The 19,955-nt window shown below is 36.8% G+C and overlaps 1 protein-coding gene across 1 annotated transcript in view; it reads left to right on the forward strand.

The window, feature by feature from the left end:
- tyw1 (tRNA-yW synthesizing protein 1 homolog (S. cerevisiae)) overlaps positions 1–19,955 on the forward strand; it is an 88,494-nt gene that overhangs the window by 55,013 nt on the left and 13,526 nt on the right. The window contains exon 14 of the mRNA XM_074680378.1: positions 1,889–1,999. Within this exon, the coding sequence (XP_074536479.1) occupies positions 1,889–1,999 (111 nt within the window). The remainder of the gene's footprint in view (positions 1–1,888; positions 2,000–19,955) is intronic.

The following is a 19,955-nucleotide window of genomic DNA, read 5'->3' on the forward strand; positions in this document are numbered from 1 at the left end:
CATCCTTCCTGAGCTCTTATCCCTCCCCTGCTCTCCGTCTGACAGCCCTCCACCAGGCCTCACTGTCAGTGTGCAGGGGGATTGATAGAGCCGTGCCTAGGTGCCGGATTTGGAATAAAGACAGCTTGAAATACCTCACCTTCCTACTTCCACTGACCAATTATCCTCTTCCCCTGCTGGGCTGAAAGGAGCGTGTGTTTCAGATAACCTCCCAGTGAGATGGAGAAGAAAGGAGGGAGGGAGGATAGTGCTCTGTCTGCTCTCATTGTCATTTACCTGTTTCTTTAGATTATCTTTTTATTTTCTTGATGTTCTCTGTCCCCACCACTCAGCTTCTTTCATCTCGTCCGCTTGTCTTTGTTCCCCACCTCAGTTTCCGTAATCCCCCTCCCCTTGCTCTTTAGCAACAACAATAGCCTGAATTTAGACCAAAGAGCTGTGGGCAGTCCTTTCTGCTCTGCTCTCTATACTCAGGGAAAATTAATTAAAGTTAGACTGATGCCAGATCTATTTTTTGGCTTTGAACTCGGTCATATCCTGTATATTTTAGTTATATGCCATGAACAGTCTGGCTTGATTTTAAGCCGAGCACAAACAACACATAAAAATCCTTCCTTGAAAAATTGATAACCCTCTTAAAGTTGATGAAGTGTGTTGGAAACATAAAGCCCACAATGCAAATGTGTGTGTCAGCTTCCACAGGCTGAAGTATAGATTATTTTGGATTGCCTTGCTTTAATTGTTGGAAAATGCAAAGTGAGTCTGCACATCAAGAGGTTATCCAGTCAGAGACACATTGCTGCGTTTTTATTTATTCACTATTGTTGTTGTTTCTGCTCCTGTTGAAAAATATAAAGCCGCACAGCAGAGAAGTACAATATTCAGTTTCTCATCATTCAGTTCATCATGGCGGACTGGGAGCATATGCAGGTCTGCTGCAGCAGTTGTTGAGCTATTAGTAAGCATGCAAAGGAGCCGGTAGGAAGCAGGTGGTTGACAGGACATCTGCGAGCTGCTGTGCTGTCTGATGAGGACAGATGTTACAAATAACAAACCAGGAATATGAAAAAATACCCGAGGAGGACTGTGAGAGTTTGAATTTATGATTGGATGAGGAAAGTCTTCACTGATCTGTTTGAGCTGTGCGGTTGAGATTGTCCCGTAGCATCTAGTACGAAGAACTTCACTGACAGAGGCTTTTTTTTGCCCTGGTTTATCACACCACTCAATACAGTTTTTAAATTTTTTTATGAATTTTATAGTACATTATTATATAATAGGTTAGACTCCGCTGACTATAACCCCCACCCACAGTAACATTAAGAAAACCACATATTATCAAAGGACATAATGAATAATAAAGACAAAAATAACAACAGCAACAATAATGAGAATAAATTAAATAGATAGATAAATTAATTAATGGAATAAAACATAAAAATAAATAAAAATAATAGATAATAAAATAAAACAAAATAAAAATAAAGAATACAAAAATCAAATAAAAAATGAAATAAATAATACAATGAAAAAAAGAATAAAAATAATCAAATAAAAATACAAAACAAAAAGTCAAGAATAAAAAAAATAAAAGATAATCACAATAGCTTGCTACACTTTTAATGAAGTTATAAAATGATTATTTGACCTAAGTAAGGGTTTAAAAAAAAAAGAACAAAATATTGCAAAAAGATGTTGATGTCTTCAAATTACAAAATGACAAATGTGAGATTGATAAATAGATTATCTTTAATTGGATGTTGATGTTTAAGAATAAGACTTGTGATAAGTTATTAAGCTGAATCTCAGTATCCTTCAACAGAACCATGTTCATGTCTGATCTTTTTTACCTGTTTTCTAAAACCTGTCCTCCTGTGTGTCCCCTCAGAGACAGAGGACAGTGTACAGACTGACGCTGGTGAAGGCCTGGAACGTGGAGGAGATGTTGTCCTACTCAGAGCTCATCGCTCTGGGTCAGCCAGACTTTGTCGAGGTCAAGGTGAGCTGGAACAGCATCTGTTTTTTTCTGGGGTTTTTTTCTTTGACCTCATCATGGCAACACTTGCATTTGGAGTTTGCATCAGGGTTGCAAAAGGGTGGGAGAGTTTAGTTAAATTTCAGGAAAGTTTCCTGAAAACTTCCATGGGAATTTTGGCTCGGGAATTTTGGACATTTTCAGAGTTTTGTTGCATTCAAGTTTTTTTTTTTTTTTTCAATGTTTTTTTTTCTAAAATTCCCAGAAGATTTTTCCCAGAAATTCTGGAAATTTCAGGGTTTTTTTCTAGTTATCATCTTGATTTAAAAACTATAGCATTAGACATTTTTTCATGCAAGTTTGCTTATTACCAGACGGAATGTTTAATATTTCTACATTTAAATGACCTTGTCAATGCTGTTGATATAAATTCCTGAAAATTCCTGTTATTTCACACTACTTTCTGAAGATTCCCATGGAAAGTTTCCCATTTTGACATTTTTTTTTTTTACCTTTTCCTTTTTTGCTTATCTGAACTTGAAGGTTTTACTTATAGCAACCCCTTTTTTAAATCTTTTTCACCTTGAAGAGGGGGTATCCTGCTTTCCCATGTTGTAAACATGGATATAAAGAAACAACATTGGATGTTCAAACCTTTACGCATTCATACGTTGTAAAAATTCCTGAATCTGTTGGTGAACTGCCTAAAATGCTCAGTTCTGTTACTGAAATGTTGGCGTCTTTGCTTTAAAATCTCCTCAGTGGTTTATGACACAGTGGAGGGATGGGCCTCAAACACCAAGGTCCTCCCAGGAGGTCTACTGAGGGCTGGCCAGTCTAGAGCGGGGGAGCCTTAAAGTGACAGAGCAGCGGGAAATACGTTTTTTTTAAAACACAAAAGTGTGAAGAATAGGGATATCTTTGAGCTGTTAATCCCGTAAAGCTACTGCACAGCCACCAGGGGGACATTATTATGACTAAAAATAGAAACAATACCCCCTCTTTAAGGATTTTCTGAAAAATGAACTGTCAGCCTACGACAGTTTAATCTCAAAAATAAGGAAATTAAATACTCCTCTGAACTCTGTGTGGATAAAACATTAAATGTGAGCATGAATTTCTCATTCCCTGCTGTATAAAGAAAGGAGATGAATTTAATAGAAATTTAATTGGCAAAATTTCCCTTCAATCCCACTTCAAGGGCGTCAGACATCCCTAAATGTTTCAGATGAAAGCAAAACATCAGCATCTTCCCCGTTAATCTTTCTGGCAGTCCACCAATTTAAACATCAAGGGAAGCGGCTGAACAAACAAGCTAATGCTCAAACTCAAAGATTAACTCTCCTCGAGTTTGGGTTTTTTAATTTTTGTCTTATCTGATATTAAAACGCTTTAACAAACCATGACTTATTAAAACAAAGAGCCATGAGGAGATCTTTTTACCCTCATTTCAAGATTTATTATCCTTAAACTTACAGTGAAGTGAGTATACGTGTGTTTTACTCCATGAATCATTAAGTTTGTCAGTTAATAAAAATAAATGAATACAGAAGAAGTTCAGAGCAGATTTTTCCAGATTTAAAGACACTCATGACACTAACATGTGAATGACGTGACATTCTTATCGTCCCTCCTGATTTCCAAACGCTGTCTCAGATTTATGGAGCCCGAGCTCGTCTCCATACGGACGTCAGCAGATAGATCTGTGTCATATTTCACTCCAATGGCAATCTGTGCACCACGTCAACCATATCCAGGTCGTTTGGCGGGCACGATAATAATAGAAGGGGAAGGGGCACCCGTTGGCAGGCTGAGCCGTGGTTGTCATGGTGACAAACCTGCCTGACTCAGTGTTCATTATTCAGTGCTGGCTTTAAAGTTTGATTCCTGTGAGAAGAAAAGGGGGCAGAAGAAGTGGCAGTAGTAACAGCTGCAAGAGCAGAAGTAGAACGAACAGTTTCTCATTCTGCCTGCAGAGAAACGATACTGTTTGACCTTTTTTATCTGCCGCTATTAAAGTCAGGATTCAGCCTGGTTTGGTTTTACAGAGAACAGAAGAGTGATTTTCTGGTCATTTGAAGCTTGAATTAGGATGAAATCAACCATTTAACCTCTGTGGGTTCTTGCATTTGAGACAAAGTTTACACCAGAGGTAGTTTTGATGGTTGTTTGTAAAACCCTCTTCTAATCTCCTCATTTTCCAACCTTTGCCTCGTCAAGGCTGCACAACAAGATACTCTAAGCCAGATTTATTTGGTTTCTTCAACCATGGTGTGATTTGGGGCTGATCATAACTTATCATATGTCCAAAATGTTCTCAGGTAGAGTCAGTACAACTATTTTCCTGTTTAAAAAACAAGTCTAAGTTTTCCTCATCTGGAATCTTTGGCTACGTCTACATGCAGTAAATATTTGGGTTCAAGGCCCATTTATTCTCGATGTTAAGTACAGATCCGGATATGGGCGGAGCCTTCTGTCCGTGTTTTGCATTCATTTCGTCCATATTTTTGCATGTTTCCAGGAAGCTTAAGAATACGTGCCACATAAAGCAGTACCACTGGAAACCATGGGGGCAGTGTTGCTGCTACTCCCCGATACGTAGCTATAGTGAGACAGGAAGAAGAGATAACAATGCAGAACTTTCGTGATGTATTTAACTGACTCACCAACCACCACCTCCTACAACGCTGCCTCAGTTTTTGTCCTTTATGCAAGCAGTGTATTAGTAAAACTCCTCTACAGTCGCCATGTTTGTTTTTGAGTTAGTTGTTGTCATAAACTCTTGACTCTTGAATGCCCCCTCTGGTGGATGTATTGGTTAACAGCAATGCCAACATGAAGGATGCACAGAACATACTTGCCAACCTTGAGACCTCAGAATTCGGGAGATTTTTAAACGCGGGGGGGGGTCATATACAAACAAACCAAGACAAACAACAGAACAATGAAATACTTGAATTTCACAGAGTTTGTTTATTGGACAAAGAAAATAACAGTCCACAGTAACAAAGTAAAGTCACATAGCAAATTTAATAGCTGTCCTCAGTACCCATGCAAAAGATGGTAAATAAAAAAATGTCTTAATTAAATAGATAAATAAAACAAAAAAAGCATACATTGCATAGATAAACCATCAATCTATTCATATCCTGTCCCCTTCGCGCTGTCCCGGATAAACGGGAATTCTCTTTTCCGCTCATTCTGGAATTTACACGAGGACCTGGTGAGGTATGTGGGCGCGGCAGAGGTAAACATAGTTGGTGTGCGTGCAAACCAATAATAGAGAAATTACATCACCGGTGTGTAACTCCAATGAAGTCTGAGTGGAAACAATGGGAGTCGAATGAAACGGGCAGTGGAAAATAATGATGATAAGGCAAGATGAGGTATCGGCACAAATTGGTAGAAATCCCGGAGAAATATGACACTAGGAGAACCCATAATCAGCGCTCTTGAAGACCACTCTCCATGCTTGCGGTCTCTGCTTGCACGAGGTGTCCTTCACACTGTGCCACAGTGGATAGAGCAGGACACAGGGTGAGAGTGAGGAGCGACATGCAGGAAAGAAGCCACTGGCTTGATTTAAACCTGGACCACTCACGCGAGGGTGAACCTCATGGAGTGCGACCTAGACTGCTAAGTTATCTGCACTCCAACTTACCTCTTTACCTCTAACTTTCAGAAACTTCAGCTGCTGTGATGACCTGTGCGACTATGTGTTAGATTGCCTCTGAGCCAGAAACAGTAGGCATGTAAGGTGACCAATCAAAAAGAGGGAAGTTGAAGGGTCTGCCCATTTAATGCCTGCCCCCGAGTGCCAAAACTCATTGAAGTTGAACGTGTACACGAACACTGCGTGCCAATTCACACTATATGCACCCAAAGCAGCTGGATACCCAAGATCACAGGAGAACCACATGTTCCTGCAGGAACCCCGCCCATGACATGCTTATTAACTAGCATGTTAATGTTAATCGTGGCCCTCTCCAAATTTCAGCACCTTCTCCTCTCTTTTGGTGTCCTATTGGAAGAATGTGTTGTCCCGTAGAGAATTATGAAGATTTTCACCTCCTAGATTAACTTTCCTTCTCTGAAACCTCAGATTTCATCTGGATCTGACCTGCCGATGACTTCTGGCCATGTGTCAGAGATGTAGTTTTGATAAACATGGATGAGGTTTACAATCGGGAGCCAGAACATGTTGCTTTATTTTGAAATTACTGGGTAATCTGAATCGTTCTTGTGTCTGATTTCCTGTTTGGTTCAACCTGCTCTGCACAGATTGACGCATTTCTGCAGCGCACTCCAGCCAAAATAGACTTGCAGCAAAACAGCCGCGCTCAACAGTTAGTGATGGCATGGTTCCTACGTGTACTCAAACTGGCACTTTCCTGACGCCATGGTTTATCTTCTGAAGTCACATTAAGCGTGTTACTGCAATAGCAGGTGATAGCGTGCAGTATAGATCAGCAGTTGTAAAGACACTTAAGTCGTTTGGTCACTGTCTGCACCCACTCAGACAGCACTTCCCCTTATTCTTTGGGTTATAATACATTCAATGGGTTTACCAGATTTGTGGTGCCAGCATTAGACTTGTCACAGCTTTCTTGTAACATTAAGGCGCTTGTAAAGTGTAATATAAGTTATCTTGAACAGTATGACTTCCCTGCACTTGGTTTTCTTACTTCTCTGCTTACGTTTAAACACAGGCCTGGTGTAGAAAACAGATGATTAATCAGCAAAATGTGAAAAATGCAAATAAATGGAAAAACATGAATGCAAATGCATCTATACATGGCACAAGGGGACTGTTTGACAAATGGGAAATAAATGAAAAATAAAAAACAGTGGTGTTCACACTCCTGTGGTTTCAAACCGACCAGAGGGAGGATTTGTTTTCCTCCATTTTGACATTGTTTTCCTTTAATTTGTCCCCGGTCTGTGTCTGGGATGAGCTAATGCCTGCTGATGATGCTGATGTTTCATTTGGAGGCTGCTCTCTCCCTCATTATGCTCTGTTAGGGTGTCATTCAGTCCGGCTCTTAACCCCTGCGAGCTCCGTCCTGCTGGTGGATAATAAAGCTGAGCTCTCCCCGGGCCGTTCCCAGCTGGGAGTTCGTGTCACTGAGGGCACCTCTCTGAGAAAGACCAACCGGCTCAGTGAAGCCAGCCTGGCAAAATGAAGGTTAAAGGAAGTAATAGCTGCAGGCAGTGGGGACCGGGAGAGCAGCAATGAGATGTGTTGTGGATTATGAATGAGAGGAGGAGAGGAGAGAGTCCCATTAGAGAGCTTCATGTGGGCAGAGGCGCTTCATGAATGCTAACTCTGTCAATAAGAAGCCCTTTCCTTGTTCGTTTGGCTTTAAAAACTGATTCCTAGGAGGTGAAACATGTAATGAGACCCAAATGAGGTGTGTTTGAGGTGTGTGTTCAAATATGTGGGTCTGACAAATGAGCAGACCACCTGTTCAAACCAATTAGCTCGCACCCCTGCAGGGGGATGAAAATAGAATACAACTAAATCTCGACTTCAGCTGACTTCAAAGGTCAGGATTTCCTCTTATCTCTGCTATCTGAGGAGCAGACAATTAACTGTGCCGGCCCAATTTTACTCAGAGCAGAGCTTAAAGGAAAGGAGGATAAACTCCAGCAAACAGGAAGTTCAACAACTTTTACATCTCGGAGCAGGATGCACGAGCTCAAGCAAAGTCGACTGTGGGCAAGATTTAAAAGTGAGAACTCAACGTAAGCTATAAAAACTCTATAAACCCCATTTATCAATAAGTCTATATACAAAGACACACATTACTGAACCCTCCAGTGCTCACAGCTCATCTGGGCAGGCTTAGGTTCATAAATAAATATTCATAAACCAGAATGATGAGGGTGATGACATGGAGCAAATAGAAACTATAAATCAAGAGGAAGCAGGCAGAGAGGCAACAATGCACATTATGTTTAGATATGAAGCCAGTGGACTGAACAGATGCTTAGATTAGACTTTTTAGATTGAGAAAAAAATATATGTTTCATGCAGAAGGGGATGTGGCTAACCAGCTGGAAAAAAGGTGCATGAGCTGAAAACAGATCTAAACTTAAAGTGAATGTAGGCTGACAGGGTCTAAGGCCAACCACACACTAGAGGACTTTTTGATCTTTACTGACTCTAAAAAATGTGGAAAATGACACACAAAGACACTTCTGACAAATTTTTATCATGACAAATCTTACGCAATGTGACTTTCCAGCATTTTTTTTTCTTAAATATGTTTATTAGTTTTTCAAAACAAAGATAAGAAATGAACATACATAAACAAAAACAGGACAGAATGTCTCAGCTTATGGTTTCACAGTCAAACAGGTGAAGGACTCAGAGTTCACACAATATATATATTAATACAGTCATAAACACAAAGATCAGTACAAATATATATACAAATTAAAGAACACCTAGCAGCCATTAGGCAGAATTCAGTTTTGGTGTAAACAAACCCTTCCAGTGAGAATAGTAGAAATATCTAGATCCGTTTATGTCAGAAAGGTTGCCATGTCTTACAAAATGTATTCTTCTTGTCATGTAGCCTGCATGACAAAATCAATCAGAAATGTGAAAAAAAGGAAAAATATGAAATGTAAATTTAATTAGAATTAATTGAATGTCAATAAGTTGCCAATTTTTTTTAAAAAAAAGTTGAAAAAGCAATATTTTGCGAAAATTCCAATAAGTTTGAACTTTCAAAAAATTTGCCCAAAATAATGTAAATTTGCAAAAAAACAAAAACAAATTGTGATCCAAAAAAAATATCTAAATTAAAAGAAGTGAACAGTTAAAAAATTATAAAAAAATAGAATTTAAAAAATTTAAAAACTTTGCAGAAATTCAAAATTCAAAAGAAATGCATTATTCTCATGTAAACTGCATTACAGAAATCAATAAGAAATGTAAAAAGAAATGAAAATTTGAGATGTAAATTTAATTAAAATAAATGAAATGTCCAAAAGTTGCAAAAAATCTGTCGAAAAAAGTGAGATAGTACAATTTTGCAAAAACCACAATAAGTTAGAATTTTAAAAAATTTGCCCAAATTTCCTGAATTTGGCAAAAAAAATAATATTGTAATTTCAAAAATGTTCTTAATTAGAAAAAATTGTAAACATGTGCAAAATTTTCAAAAAATGGAATTTAAAAAATTTACAAAACTTTGCAAAAATTCAACATTTTTTTAAAATGCAAAAAAAAAGTCAAAAATTGGCAAATGTTTCATTTTTTTTCTGAATTTGAACAAGTGTCAAACAAAAGAAATTTAAAAAAAAAAGTTGTAGAAGACTTCAAAAATTTGCTAAAATTGGAGTGCAGGTGGCCTAGTGGTAAAGGTTGCGCTTTCCTGCATGTCCCCCACTTTCGCCCTGTTTCCTGCTCTATTCACTGTCCTCTCTACTATGTAATTAAAGGCATAAAAGCCTAAAATTAGCTTAAAAAAAATGCAAAAATCTCAAAAAATTGAAGGCTTTATTAGGCATGGTTGTATTTTTTGTCAACGTCTTTAATCATCAATACTCTCTGTTAGACAAATAAAAAAAAAAATTCAGTAATATTTTTTTAAAAGCTACAAGGAGCCACTGTAGAGGAGTCAAAGAGCCGAATGTTGCAGACCCTTGTTATAGTTAAATAAGTGTGTTCAGTATAAAAATCCAATGTCTGATTTTAAAGTATTGTTAAAAGGAATCATTGAAAAAGGCCTGACCAATCAGAAAGAAGGGGGTTTGTGAAACAAGAGTCTAAAACAAAGTGTAAATTAAGAGTTTTCTAAAACACCAGTGTGGGAAAAATAGTGATTACTTGAGCTGTAAATCATGTAAAGCTACTACAGGATCACCAGAGGGACAAAACAAAGACTAAAACCAGCATAAAACCCCCTCTTTAACCCAAATGCTCATGCATCCCCTATATTTTTGCATCTCAGTGTTAGAGTTGCAAATGCAATGTAACAAAAGTGAATCAAACTCTGTGTAAGTATACGTGGGGGAACCACACAGCAGGATTTGTGGTGACTGAACTTACTTAGCTGGAGATTTGCAGTGCAAACTGGACTTCAGGGGCTGGAAGTAAAAATGTTGTTGCCTCGAGCAGATTATTGATTTAGCTGTTCAGACTAGGAAATTTAGTGTAACACAACTTTGAGTTAGCCAGCACAGCAGTGCTGTAGACAGAGAAGCAGATGAGTAAAGGTAAACACACACAAACACAAACACAAAAACACACCAACATTTCAATAAACATAGATCACTTCTTTTCCCTCCATGGATTGAGAAACCCTCAGACATAACGCTTCGTCTTTTCTAATTTCTTTTCTGTTTATTTTTTTCTTTTAGCCTTCAATGAAAGCCAATCCCCGTGTCTTTGTGCGGCTGTGTTTTCTTTATTTGTATCACTGCAAACACATTTAGAAAAGTTGTCTCCAGGCACACAAACATTTCACAAACCAGTAGATCACAGCACATTCAGAAATATTCACATGATTTTCTCTACAAAGGCACCGATGAATTTTCAGTGCTGTCAGAAAACTGCCGGGTTTTTTTCTGCTCGAAATAATGAGAAGAGGGAGCTGGTGCTGTAATGAGGGGTTCCTGCAGTTCGAGGAACCATGTGGTTTTGAAACCTGAACTTTCTGAAGGGGCAGTCAGCGAGCAAGTGGATGGCAGCAGGGGAAATATGTGACGAGATGTTTTTATTTTTCTCTGAATGAAACAGTTTTAGGGAAGAAGTTCAGATCTCTTCTCTAACCACGCTTATGTAACCATTCTTCATCTTTTCATGAAACAAAATCCTGCATCCGAGTTTAGTTTACGTCTTCGCTAGCTCACTTAAAAGGTGACAAGTAGACCTGATATGAGAAGTACGTCTCTGTTTGTCTCCTTTTGTTTTGCACACAGCAGCAGCAGCAGCAGGAACCTTGTTGCTGCCAGTCTGACAGAGTAATTCGTCCTCTGTCACTGCGCCTCCTCTTATGCTGCATCCTCGTCTGGGTGCTAAAACACAAAGTCTATGAATTTTACAGCATGTAACACTGCTCGGAAACACACAGAGGATTGTTAAAATAATGTTCACACAGCTGACAGAGAGGAATTTGTCTTATCGTGATTTAATCAACCATTCTTAAAACCAAAGTCATCTCAGGACGCTGACAATTACAGTTAGTTTCCTTTTTGCTTGGACTTGAGTGCAATTATCTTCCTGTCTTCTAAGAATTTGTTTTCTCTTTGCATATTAACTAAGTCCCTCTCTTATTCTTGAAGTCATTCCACTTTCTCCCCTCACACTGTCCTGAAAACACCCTCTCCTTCAGCCCCCCTCGGTTATTCCCCTTTCTATTATCCTTTTTAAAAATCTGTTCGCTCGGTTGAAATCTGCTCTTCTACTTAAATTCGTCATGCTCTGTAAATGTCAGAGCAATTTTTAGCCAGCTGTGCAAAATTGATTTAACTCACTGCGTGAGACAATTAAAGGATCCCATCTCCTCCTCCTCTCGTTGGCTGACATTAAACTAATCCTGCCGACTCAAGTGTTGTGTTTTATTGCTACTTAGGTAATCAGCAACTCGCTACAAGCAAGCGTTAGCTTCATAATCAGGTTTATAATGTGCTGATAATGGTTGAAAAACACACACTTATAATTTTTAGAGTCCTCCTGAGGCCTAGCTGGCTTTTTCTGTCAAAGATTTCTCTGAGGAGTCCGTATCGATCCACAGCCACATGGCATTTGAGTGAATCACAGAGAGCACAACGCTAACAAGACAGCAGGGAGCATCAGAGCGGACGGGTCATCACTGATACTTATTAAATGAAGCTGTGTGAAGTGTTCGCTCAGACACATTGAGTGAGATGTTAACATCATTAAGTGTGTACAGTGAAACACTTTTACCAGTCAAAACACTGACATGAACACATGAACTACAGATAATCAGTAGCTTCAAAAATGGGAATGTCAGCTTTCTATAAAACATTTATTAACGCTGAGCATTCTCAGGTTTTGCCCATTTCAGTTTCAAGGATTATTCCCAACACTTTTTTTAAAAAATAGCAATAGCAGTTTTATTTACAAAACACATTTTATCACATGGAAGAGCAATGTGCTTTACTTTAGGGCAGGGGTCTTGTTAATTCTAGTAAATATTTATCTAAATTAGATGTTTTATGAATGTGCAAAATTGTAAATGTGATGCCTTAGCTTTTATTTTTTCTTAAATATATATAAATATATATATATATATACATATATATATATATATATATATATATATATATATATATATATATATATATAAATATATATATATATATGGTAAATTTTTCCTTTTCTTAAATTTTGCATTTTTTTTTATTTGGGAACTTTTAAAATTTTAAAAGTTTTGCAAATTTATTTAATATTTATATATATTTTTCAAAGTTGTTGAATTTATTTTTATTTTTTTGAATAATTGCAATTTTAAGAAAAAATAAAAGCTAAGGCATCACATTTACAATTTTGCACATTCATAAAACATCTAACTTTGATGAATATTTACTAGAATTAACAAGACCCCTGCCCTAAAGTAAAGCTCTTCCATGTGATAAAATGTGTTTTGTAAATAAAACACATTTTATTTACAATACAATATATATATATATATATATATATATATATATATATATATATATATATATATATATATTTATTTATGTATATATATGTATATATATATATATATATATATATATATATATGTATATGTATATATATATATATATATATATATATATATATATATATATATATATTTATTTATTTATTTATGTATATATATGTATATATATGTATATATATATATATATATATATATATATATATATATATATATATATATATATATATATATATATATATATATATATATTTATTTATTTATGTATATATATGTATATATATATATATGTATATATATATATATATTTATATATATATATATATATATATATATATATATATATATATATATATATATATATATATATATATATATATATATATGAATATATGAAATGCAAAAAAATTCAGGTGAATATTTATCTAAATTAGATGTTTTATGAATGTGTAAAATTTTAAATGTGATGCCTTAGCTTTTATTATTTTTTTTTAAATTGCAATTATTAAAAAAAAAAATTAAATTCAACACATTTAAAAAAATAAAAATAAAAAAATTAATGAATTTGCAAAACTTTAGGAATTTTAAAAGTTTCCAAATTAAAAAAATGCAAAATTTAAGAAAAGGCATAAAAAAAAAAAAAATAAAAAAATTTAATTATACAATAAAATTGCAAAAATGGTTTCAAAAAGTGATACATTTTCAAAAAAAATCAAAATTTTTGAAATACTTGAATTTGATAACATATATTGATAATATCACTTAACTCATCACCTTTTGTTGGTTGCGTCAACTTGTCTAAAACTAATTTAACATGACTTAACACAGACACAGAGAGCCAGAGTCAAATTAGCTTACCAGCTGTCACTCATGTTAGCAGAGCTAGCACCACTAGCCTTTAAATTTTTGAGCTGTGGCATATGTGCTTGAGTGGTTAAACACCAGTTAAAACAAAAAACTTCATCCTTATATCTAGATCATAATACTTTTGATCTGCACCACGCTCCGAGGCAACATCGGTTGCCTGTGTTTGTTTACATCCGGGTAGTTAAGTGTTATAGTGGCTGGCACTCTGAGACTGCAGCAATTAAAATGCTAAAAACGGTTTAACTGTGAAGTGAGATTGAAGAGAACGACTCAAATGTTTGGTTGGCTGAAAAGGGGGAATTACACATATTTGGCATCTGCCCTTAAAGATATTTTTGCGTAAATGTTGCATCCAATGGGTTGACGTTTCATCTCTGGTCTCTGTAAATCTCACTTAGATTTCAGTGGATCAGGTGTTTAAAGTGTGACCTTTAGGAATGGAAATCACAGTAAAATCCTCACCTGACTCTGACGATGAATTATTTAACCCGCTCTGCACACTGAGGTCAAATGTCACTGTCGGGCTGAACCGCCGCTGCCTCTCATCCTCAAATTATCTCCTCAGTCTCTTTTATCTCCCTAACCACCATCACTTCTCTTCCTCCTGCCACTGAATAGATGAAGCCCTCTGGCTTCCCCGCTTCGGGCGAGTTATCGACCTCAGCATCATGAGCTGGATAATTAGTGAGTCCTCGGATGGAGTGGTGACAGTGTCAGATCACCTGTGTTCAAATTAGCCTTCAGTGCTGACAGATGGACGACTGTGGGGTCTGCTGCGGGTCTGTGGAGTGGATCAGATATGAAAATAATCTGGGTTTCAAATTGTGTCTTATATTACGATCAGACAAATTATTAAACCATAAAAGGGGCTGTTAATAAGAAGAATCTCGGTATGGTAGGAATATAATTAAGGTTTTATTACAATGTCTGAAACATAAAATAACTCAAATCTTCAGCTTTAGAAGAAAGAAGAAAGAAAGTTTTGTGGGGGGTTATGATTAATCTTTTCATTAGTGGGAAAATAAAGTAGTTAACAAGGTTTTATCACCAAACTTTCTGACTCATCCCCCCTGACTGTGTTAAACACTTGATTCTGATTGGTCAAACCCCCTTAAAACTGCTCATGATCTGATTTCTGAAGAGCTTTGGTTAGCATTGTCCTTTATCTTTAAATTGATAAGCATTCCAAGTTTAACAGATAAAAAAATCCTTATCCTAAAGTTGTACAAAAGTGTAAATGTTAATTTTTGATGATAGTAAGCTGTGGGTACATGATATTACATAAAGTCAATATCAATATATGTAATCAAATTCAAGTGTTCAATCAAAAAAAAATCGAAATCTTTGCAAATTTTTGAAATTTCAGTTTTTGTAAAATTTGGGGATTTCAGACATTTTTGAAAATGTTGTAATTTTTTTTTAATTCCAAAACTCGTTTATATATTTTATTGATTTTTTAAATAAGATGTTTGCAAATTTTGGAAATTTCAAAGTTTTTAGAATGTTTTTATTAAGTTTTTAACTTCTTAAAATTTTGGTTTTTTTTGCAAATTTGTTAATTTTTTTTTTGTATATTTTGGGAATTTCCTATTTGAAATTTTTCAAACTTTGCATTCTTTAAATTCTAAATTTATTTAAATTTCAAAATTTGTTGCTATTTTTGCACATTTTTGCACATTTTGCATTTTTTTAAATATCTTAAATTAAATTAAATATCTTATAACATTTTTAAAAAATTTAAAAGCCAAGACATCACACACACAATTTGATGGATCCAAAAAAACAAATCATTCAGATAATTTTTTCCCTGTATTTTAACTTTGTTGCAATTTTTATACTCTCTTTAGTCTTTATTGTGAAGGGAAATTAGATTTTCTGGCTCTGGAATAACTTTAATTCAGTTGGGTGGAGGCAAGATGACGCTAATAAAAGTAAAGATTGCAGACCCCTGGGCTAAGGGGTAGAACTGTGATTAGCCCTTACTTCTGTCTTATTTAGCTGAAGATGAAAATAAGTTTGGCAAGGCCTCAAAGCCAAAAAACAGAAACCATTGTTTGGTGCAAAAAGGGCCAAAATCACATCTTGTCCTCTATGTAGCTGCTTCAACTGTTAGCATGATTAAAGTCTGAGTTTCTTCCCTCTAACTACATCATAACGACACGTGATCGCCGTGCATACATGAGATAAGATGAAGTGTCGACCTGTAGAAATGATGCATGGCTGTGTGTGTGAGTGTGATCTTTGTTATTGACCCTTTAATTAATACTCCATCATCTTATATGGAGCTCCATCTGTCATGTGCTGTCTGTTCGTTGTCCAGTGTTTGATCTATCGTCTCAGTGTCGCATCAATAACCCTCACATAGGCCCAGGAAGGAAGAGGACGCCTGGAAAAACAGAGGGGAGGATTTAGTCATGGTTTGAATGTGTAGAGATAAATTCTATCAAACACACACAGTTATATGTTTGCACAGTCAGGAGGCCTTGAGAATCAGCAGTCAGGATTTCATTAAAAGGAAACGACGGCGGTTATTTGTGAGCAGGTGGAGGGCTCTCACTCTTTCATCACTTCCTCGATGATTTAGTTCATTCTTTCTCTCACTTTATATCTAAGAGATCTCTTCCCATCTCCTATCGCTGCCTGCTCCTGTCGGCCCCTTCCTGGTGATTTATACCGAGTCCCGGATAGTTGATCTTTATTCAGCGGGCCTCCAGGCAAGGCTGATAACACCAAGGTCCTTCATCAATTCAGTCCAGCACTCCTGCCCTGTCTTGCCCCCCAAATGCTCTTCTTCTCCCCCCTCTCCAAACTCAAACCCTGAAGATAGTTTCTGTTTGTGTTTCCTCTGTGCACTGAATCACAAGCAGCCCTACAAGACATATGTGGTTACATTACTGGTGAAATAGCTGCAGTTCACAACCGTTGGCACAGATTGCCTCCAGCTGCTGAGTGGACGGGCTGGATGGATGGGAATGGTTCAGCTGAAATCGCAGAGCCAGTGTGAGAGAAATCAGTTTTCAGAATGTTTTTCCTGGAGTCGCAGGTTTGCCTCCACTAACCTCAGATTGGTTTGATTTTGATGTCTGAAATTTCAAAGCGAGGTATTTTATCTTCGGTCTGCATGCAACTTTTTCTCTGATCAGAACTGTTTAGCTCTTCAGAGTTCAGTCTTTAGATTACTTCAGCCTGAGTCAATCTCAAGGAGCCGTACAATGGCTGAACATCACACACATGAAAAGTACTTTCAGACTATTCTGAGGGTTTTATTTTTTAAGATGAAAAAAAAGTTTGTAGAGCTGCAGTAAGCTGGTTTTATCACTTTATCCAGGTTGTGTTTTCTCTTTGCTGGAGACATGCAACAAATAGTAACCAAGAGGCGGCCTCCAGCTGCAAGAAAGAAGGCAGATGGGAAGTGCTAAAAAACTGCAGTTCCTTATATGTCCACTAGAGGTTGGCTCCAAAAGCATTAAGAACAACAGAGAGAGGCAGGGAGAGTGCAGAGTGCAGGATGAAACACACCAGATTTTATTTTTTAATTTGACAAGAGAGTCTTATTAAGATTAAATATCTGTTTTTAAAGAGCAGCCTGACCAATTAGCATCTTTACTAAGTTAAAAACATAAAAATAATACACCAACAAGACATCATAGAAAAATTAATCAGTCAACAAAAATTAGAAATCTTTAAGTATACTGTTTCTAATTTCTTTTTATAAAATGCTTGCAAATTTTGAAAAATTCTTTTTTTAAATTTTCTGAAAAGTTTTTAACTTCTTAAATTTTGCAAATTTATAAAATTAAATGAAAACTTGGGGAATTTTTTGCAAATTTGTATAAATCAATTTTTGGAAATTTTTTGCAATTCCTGAAATTTTTTAAATTAATGGAAACTTTTGAAATTTTGAAAAGCTTTTCTGTTTTTTTCTTTTTTTTTCCTTTTTTGAATTAAATGTTTGCAAATTTTGGAAATTTCAAAATTGTTTGAATTTTTTGTAATGTTTTTTTACTTCTGAAATTTTGCAATTTTTTGGCAAATTTATTTAATAAAAAATGTTTTTCAGTTTTTTGCAAATTTTGGAAATTTCAAAATTATTTTTTGCAAACCTTGGAAATTTCATTTTCTTTGAATTTTGCAACTTTTTAAATTACGAAATTGGTTGCAGCTTTTGCAAATTTTTGAAATTTCACAATTTTAAAAAAAATATTTTTGCAAGATTAATAAAAAAAAAAACATGGCATCACATTTACATTTTCATCAATTTAAAAAAAACGTATCATTTTGATAATATTTAATTTGATACCATACAGAATATTACAGATGTGAGCACCAGTCTACCTCAGGACAGTAACCTTAAGTAAAATCCTGGGATACGGTGAAGAGTGATACATTAGAGGACTGTGAGTCGACCCTAAGACCTGTAAGACCTGGACTAGACCCAGTTCTTCAACCAACATTTATCAGTCGGTAATCGTCACAGGTCGACTTGGACAACGGTAAAGCTGCACACTTACAGCGCTGTTGGAGCTTCACAGTGTGTAGTTTTCTAAAATTGCCAAAGCTTTTCTTTCACTTACACACACATGAACACACACACACAGCAGTTACCTGGGTTGGGATCAGACAGAGCTCCTCGCCAACAGGTGAGAGGGTTGCATTAACACAGCTGCTGCTTTGGCTCCATAACAGCCCTGCAGGCACCGCAGACAGATGGTGGAGAGGCTCTGACTGGTTTAGATACTGTATGTTTTCACCAAAGAGATGAAGTGGTTTGGTGTAACACAGCAAAATAAAATCAGCTGTGTGAAGATAACTCCCGTACCAAAGCTTCCCCGTCTCTCTGTGATTGAAAAATGAACCACAGTAACGATCTGAAACCCAGAAATCAAAACTCTCCTCAGTCTATTTATAAGCGTTTTTAAAGGAATCATTGATCAGGTTTCTGAAACAGGCTCTGATAAGGAGAGATTTCTTCAGTTTGTACAGAAGACTCCCTCCTTTCATCAGCACACATCTCTCCGCTCCGCTCCGCTCTCACCCAGACTCATCGATAGTTTGTCTGTACCATAGGGAGCTGTTGTTCTCCTCCCAGCGCCCCTTCTTCGTTCTTTTGTAACCACCACACAGATTTGCCTGTATCGATCAGAAAACACTCAGCTCTCAGCCCGCTGCTTTGATTGATTTTTGTAGCCAAGGCCGCAGTGTTTTTCACTTCCTGCTTCAGTTCTTCTCCCAGCTGGAAGGGAAATTATACGTCAGGTGTGTCAGCTCCAAAGTTTTACGGGTCCGAATCAGTCGTCCTGGCTGTCTGTAAAGTTTTGTAGTAATTCTCTCAAGATTAGGGGTAGATTAACAGGTTGGCTAATTTATAAGGCTGGTTAATGGCTCTGTCAGGCCACAGGCCCCACACGGTTGTGGCTGTTGCAGCAGCTCTCTCTTCTTTGCCCATTTCTTGTAATGTTTTAATCTCTTTTTTGTCATTTTTGCATTTGGAGTGAATTATTGTTCATCATGGACACCGAACTGGTTTTATCCTCAGTGATATTTTTACTGTTTTTGCTCCTGTATTTGTCTGGAGATCCTACATGTAACCATGGCTGCATTGTTTACATGTGAAATCAGCTGTTAGCATCCTTTAGCATGTCAATGCTAACTGGTGCAAGGCCTGATGTTTCCCACAAGGTGAAGAGAAGGAGGTGAGGACACCAATACAGATTATTTCAAAATGCTACTTCATAGCTTCCCAATCGGGTCAAGCAGGACTGGATTGATTTACTGCACATTTGGGTCTCTATGACAGCACCACGCCAGCTGACGAAGTTTAGTAGTGAGAAGAGATAAAACACAGAGATCTGTGATGGTGGACACAGGAGCCTAACTGTCAGATAGAAAAAGGGCAGAAGAGGAGAAGAAAGATTAAGGGGGAGTGATACAGCCTGAGCTAAAGGCTAATTGGCCTATGTTAACATGTGAGATCAGCTGTTAGCAGCCTGTATGTCAGTGCTAACTGGTGTCATGCCTGATGTTTCCCACAATGTGAGGAGAAGGAGGTGAGGACGACGTGCTGGTTCTCAGGTGTGAGCTAAGAAGTGACGACATTGACCTGTCCATCCATCAATTGTTATTGGGAACAAAAGATCTATCTCCAATAAGATGGACGAGCTAGCCATGCTGACCGAGCAACTGCAGAGTAGCATCATGCTATTCACAGACTGAACAGACTGCTGAAGAAGCTCAGTCCTGGACCCTGTGGAGGTGGAGGCTGGCTGACTGGACAATGATGGACAAGCTGTCAGCATCTATTTTCTTATGGAGCTTTTTGCACTTTCTATACACTTTCTTACTTTTGTTTTCTTGATTGCTACTGTGACTCCTCCTGAATTTCCCTTCGGGATAAATAAAGTATCTTCCATCCTTTAATGACCATTTAAAGT

The sequence above is a fragment of the Halichoeres trimaculatus genome, unplaced genomic scaffold, assembly GCF_033239565.1.
Source record: "Halichoeres trimaculatus isolate MK-OKI-2021-1 unplaced genomic scaffold, fHalTri1.1 fHalTri1_scaffold_9, whole genome shotgun sequence".
In the NCBI taxonomy this organism is placed as follows: Eukaryota; Metazoa; Chordata; class Actinopteri; order Labriformes; family Labridae; genus Halichoeres; species Halichoeres trimaculatus.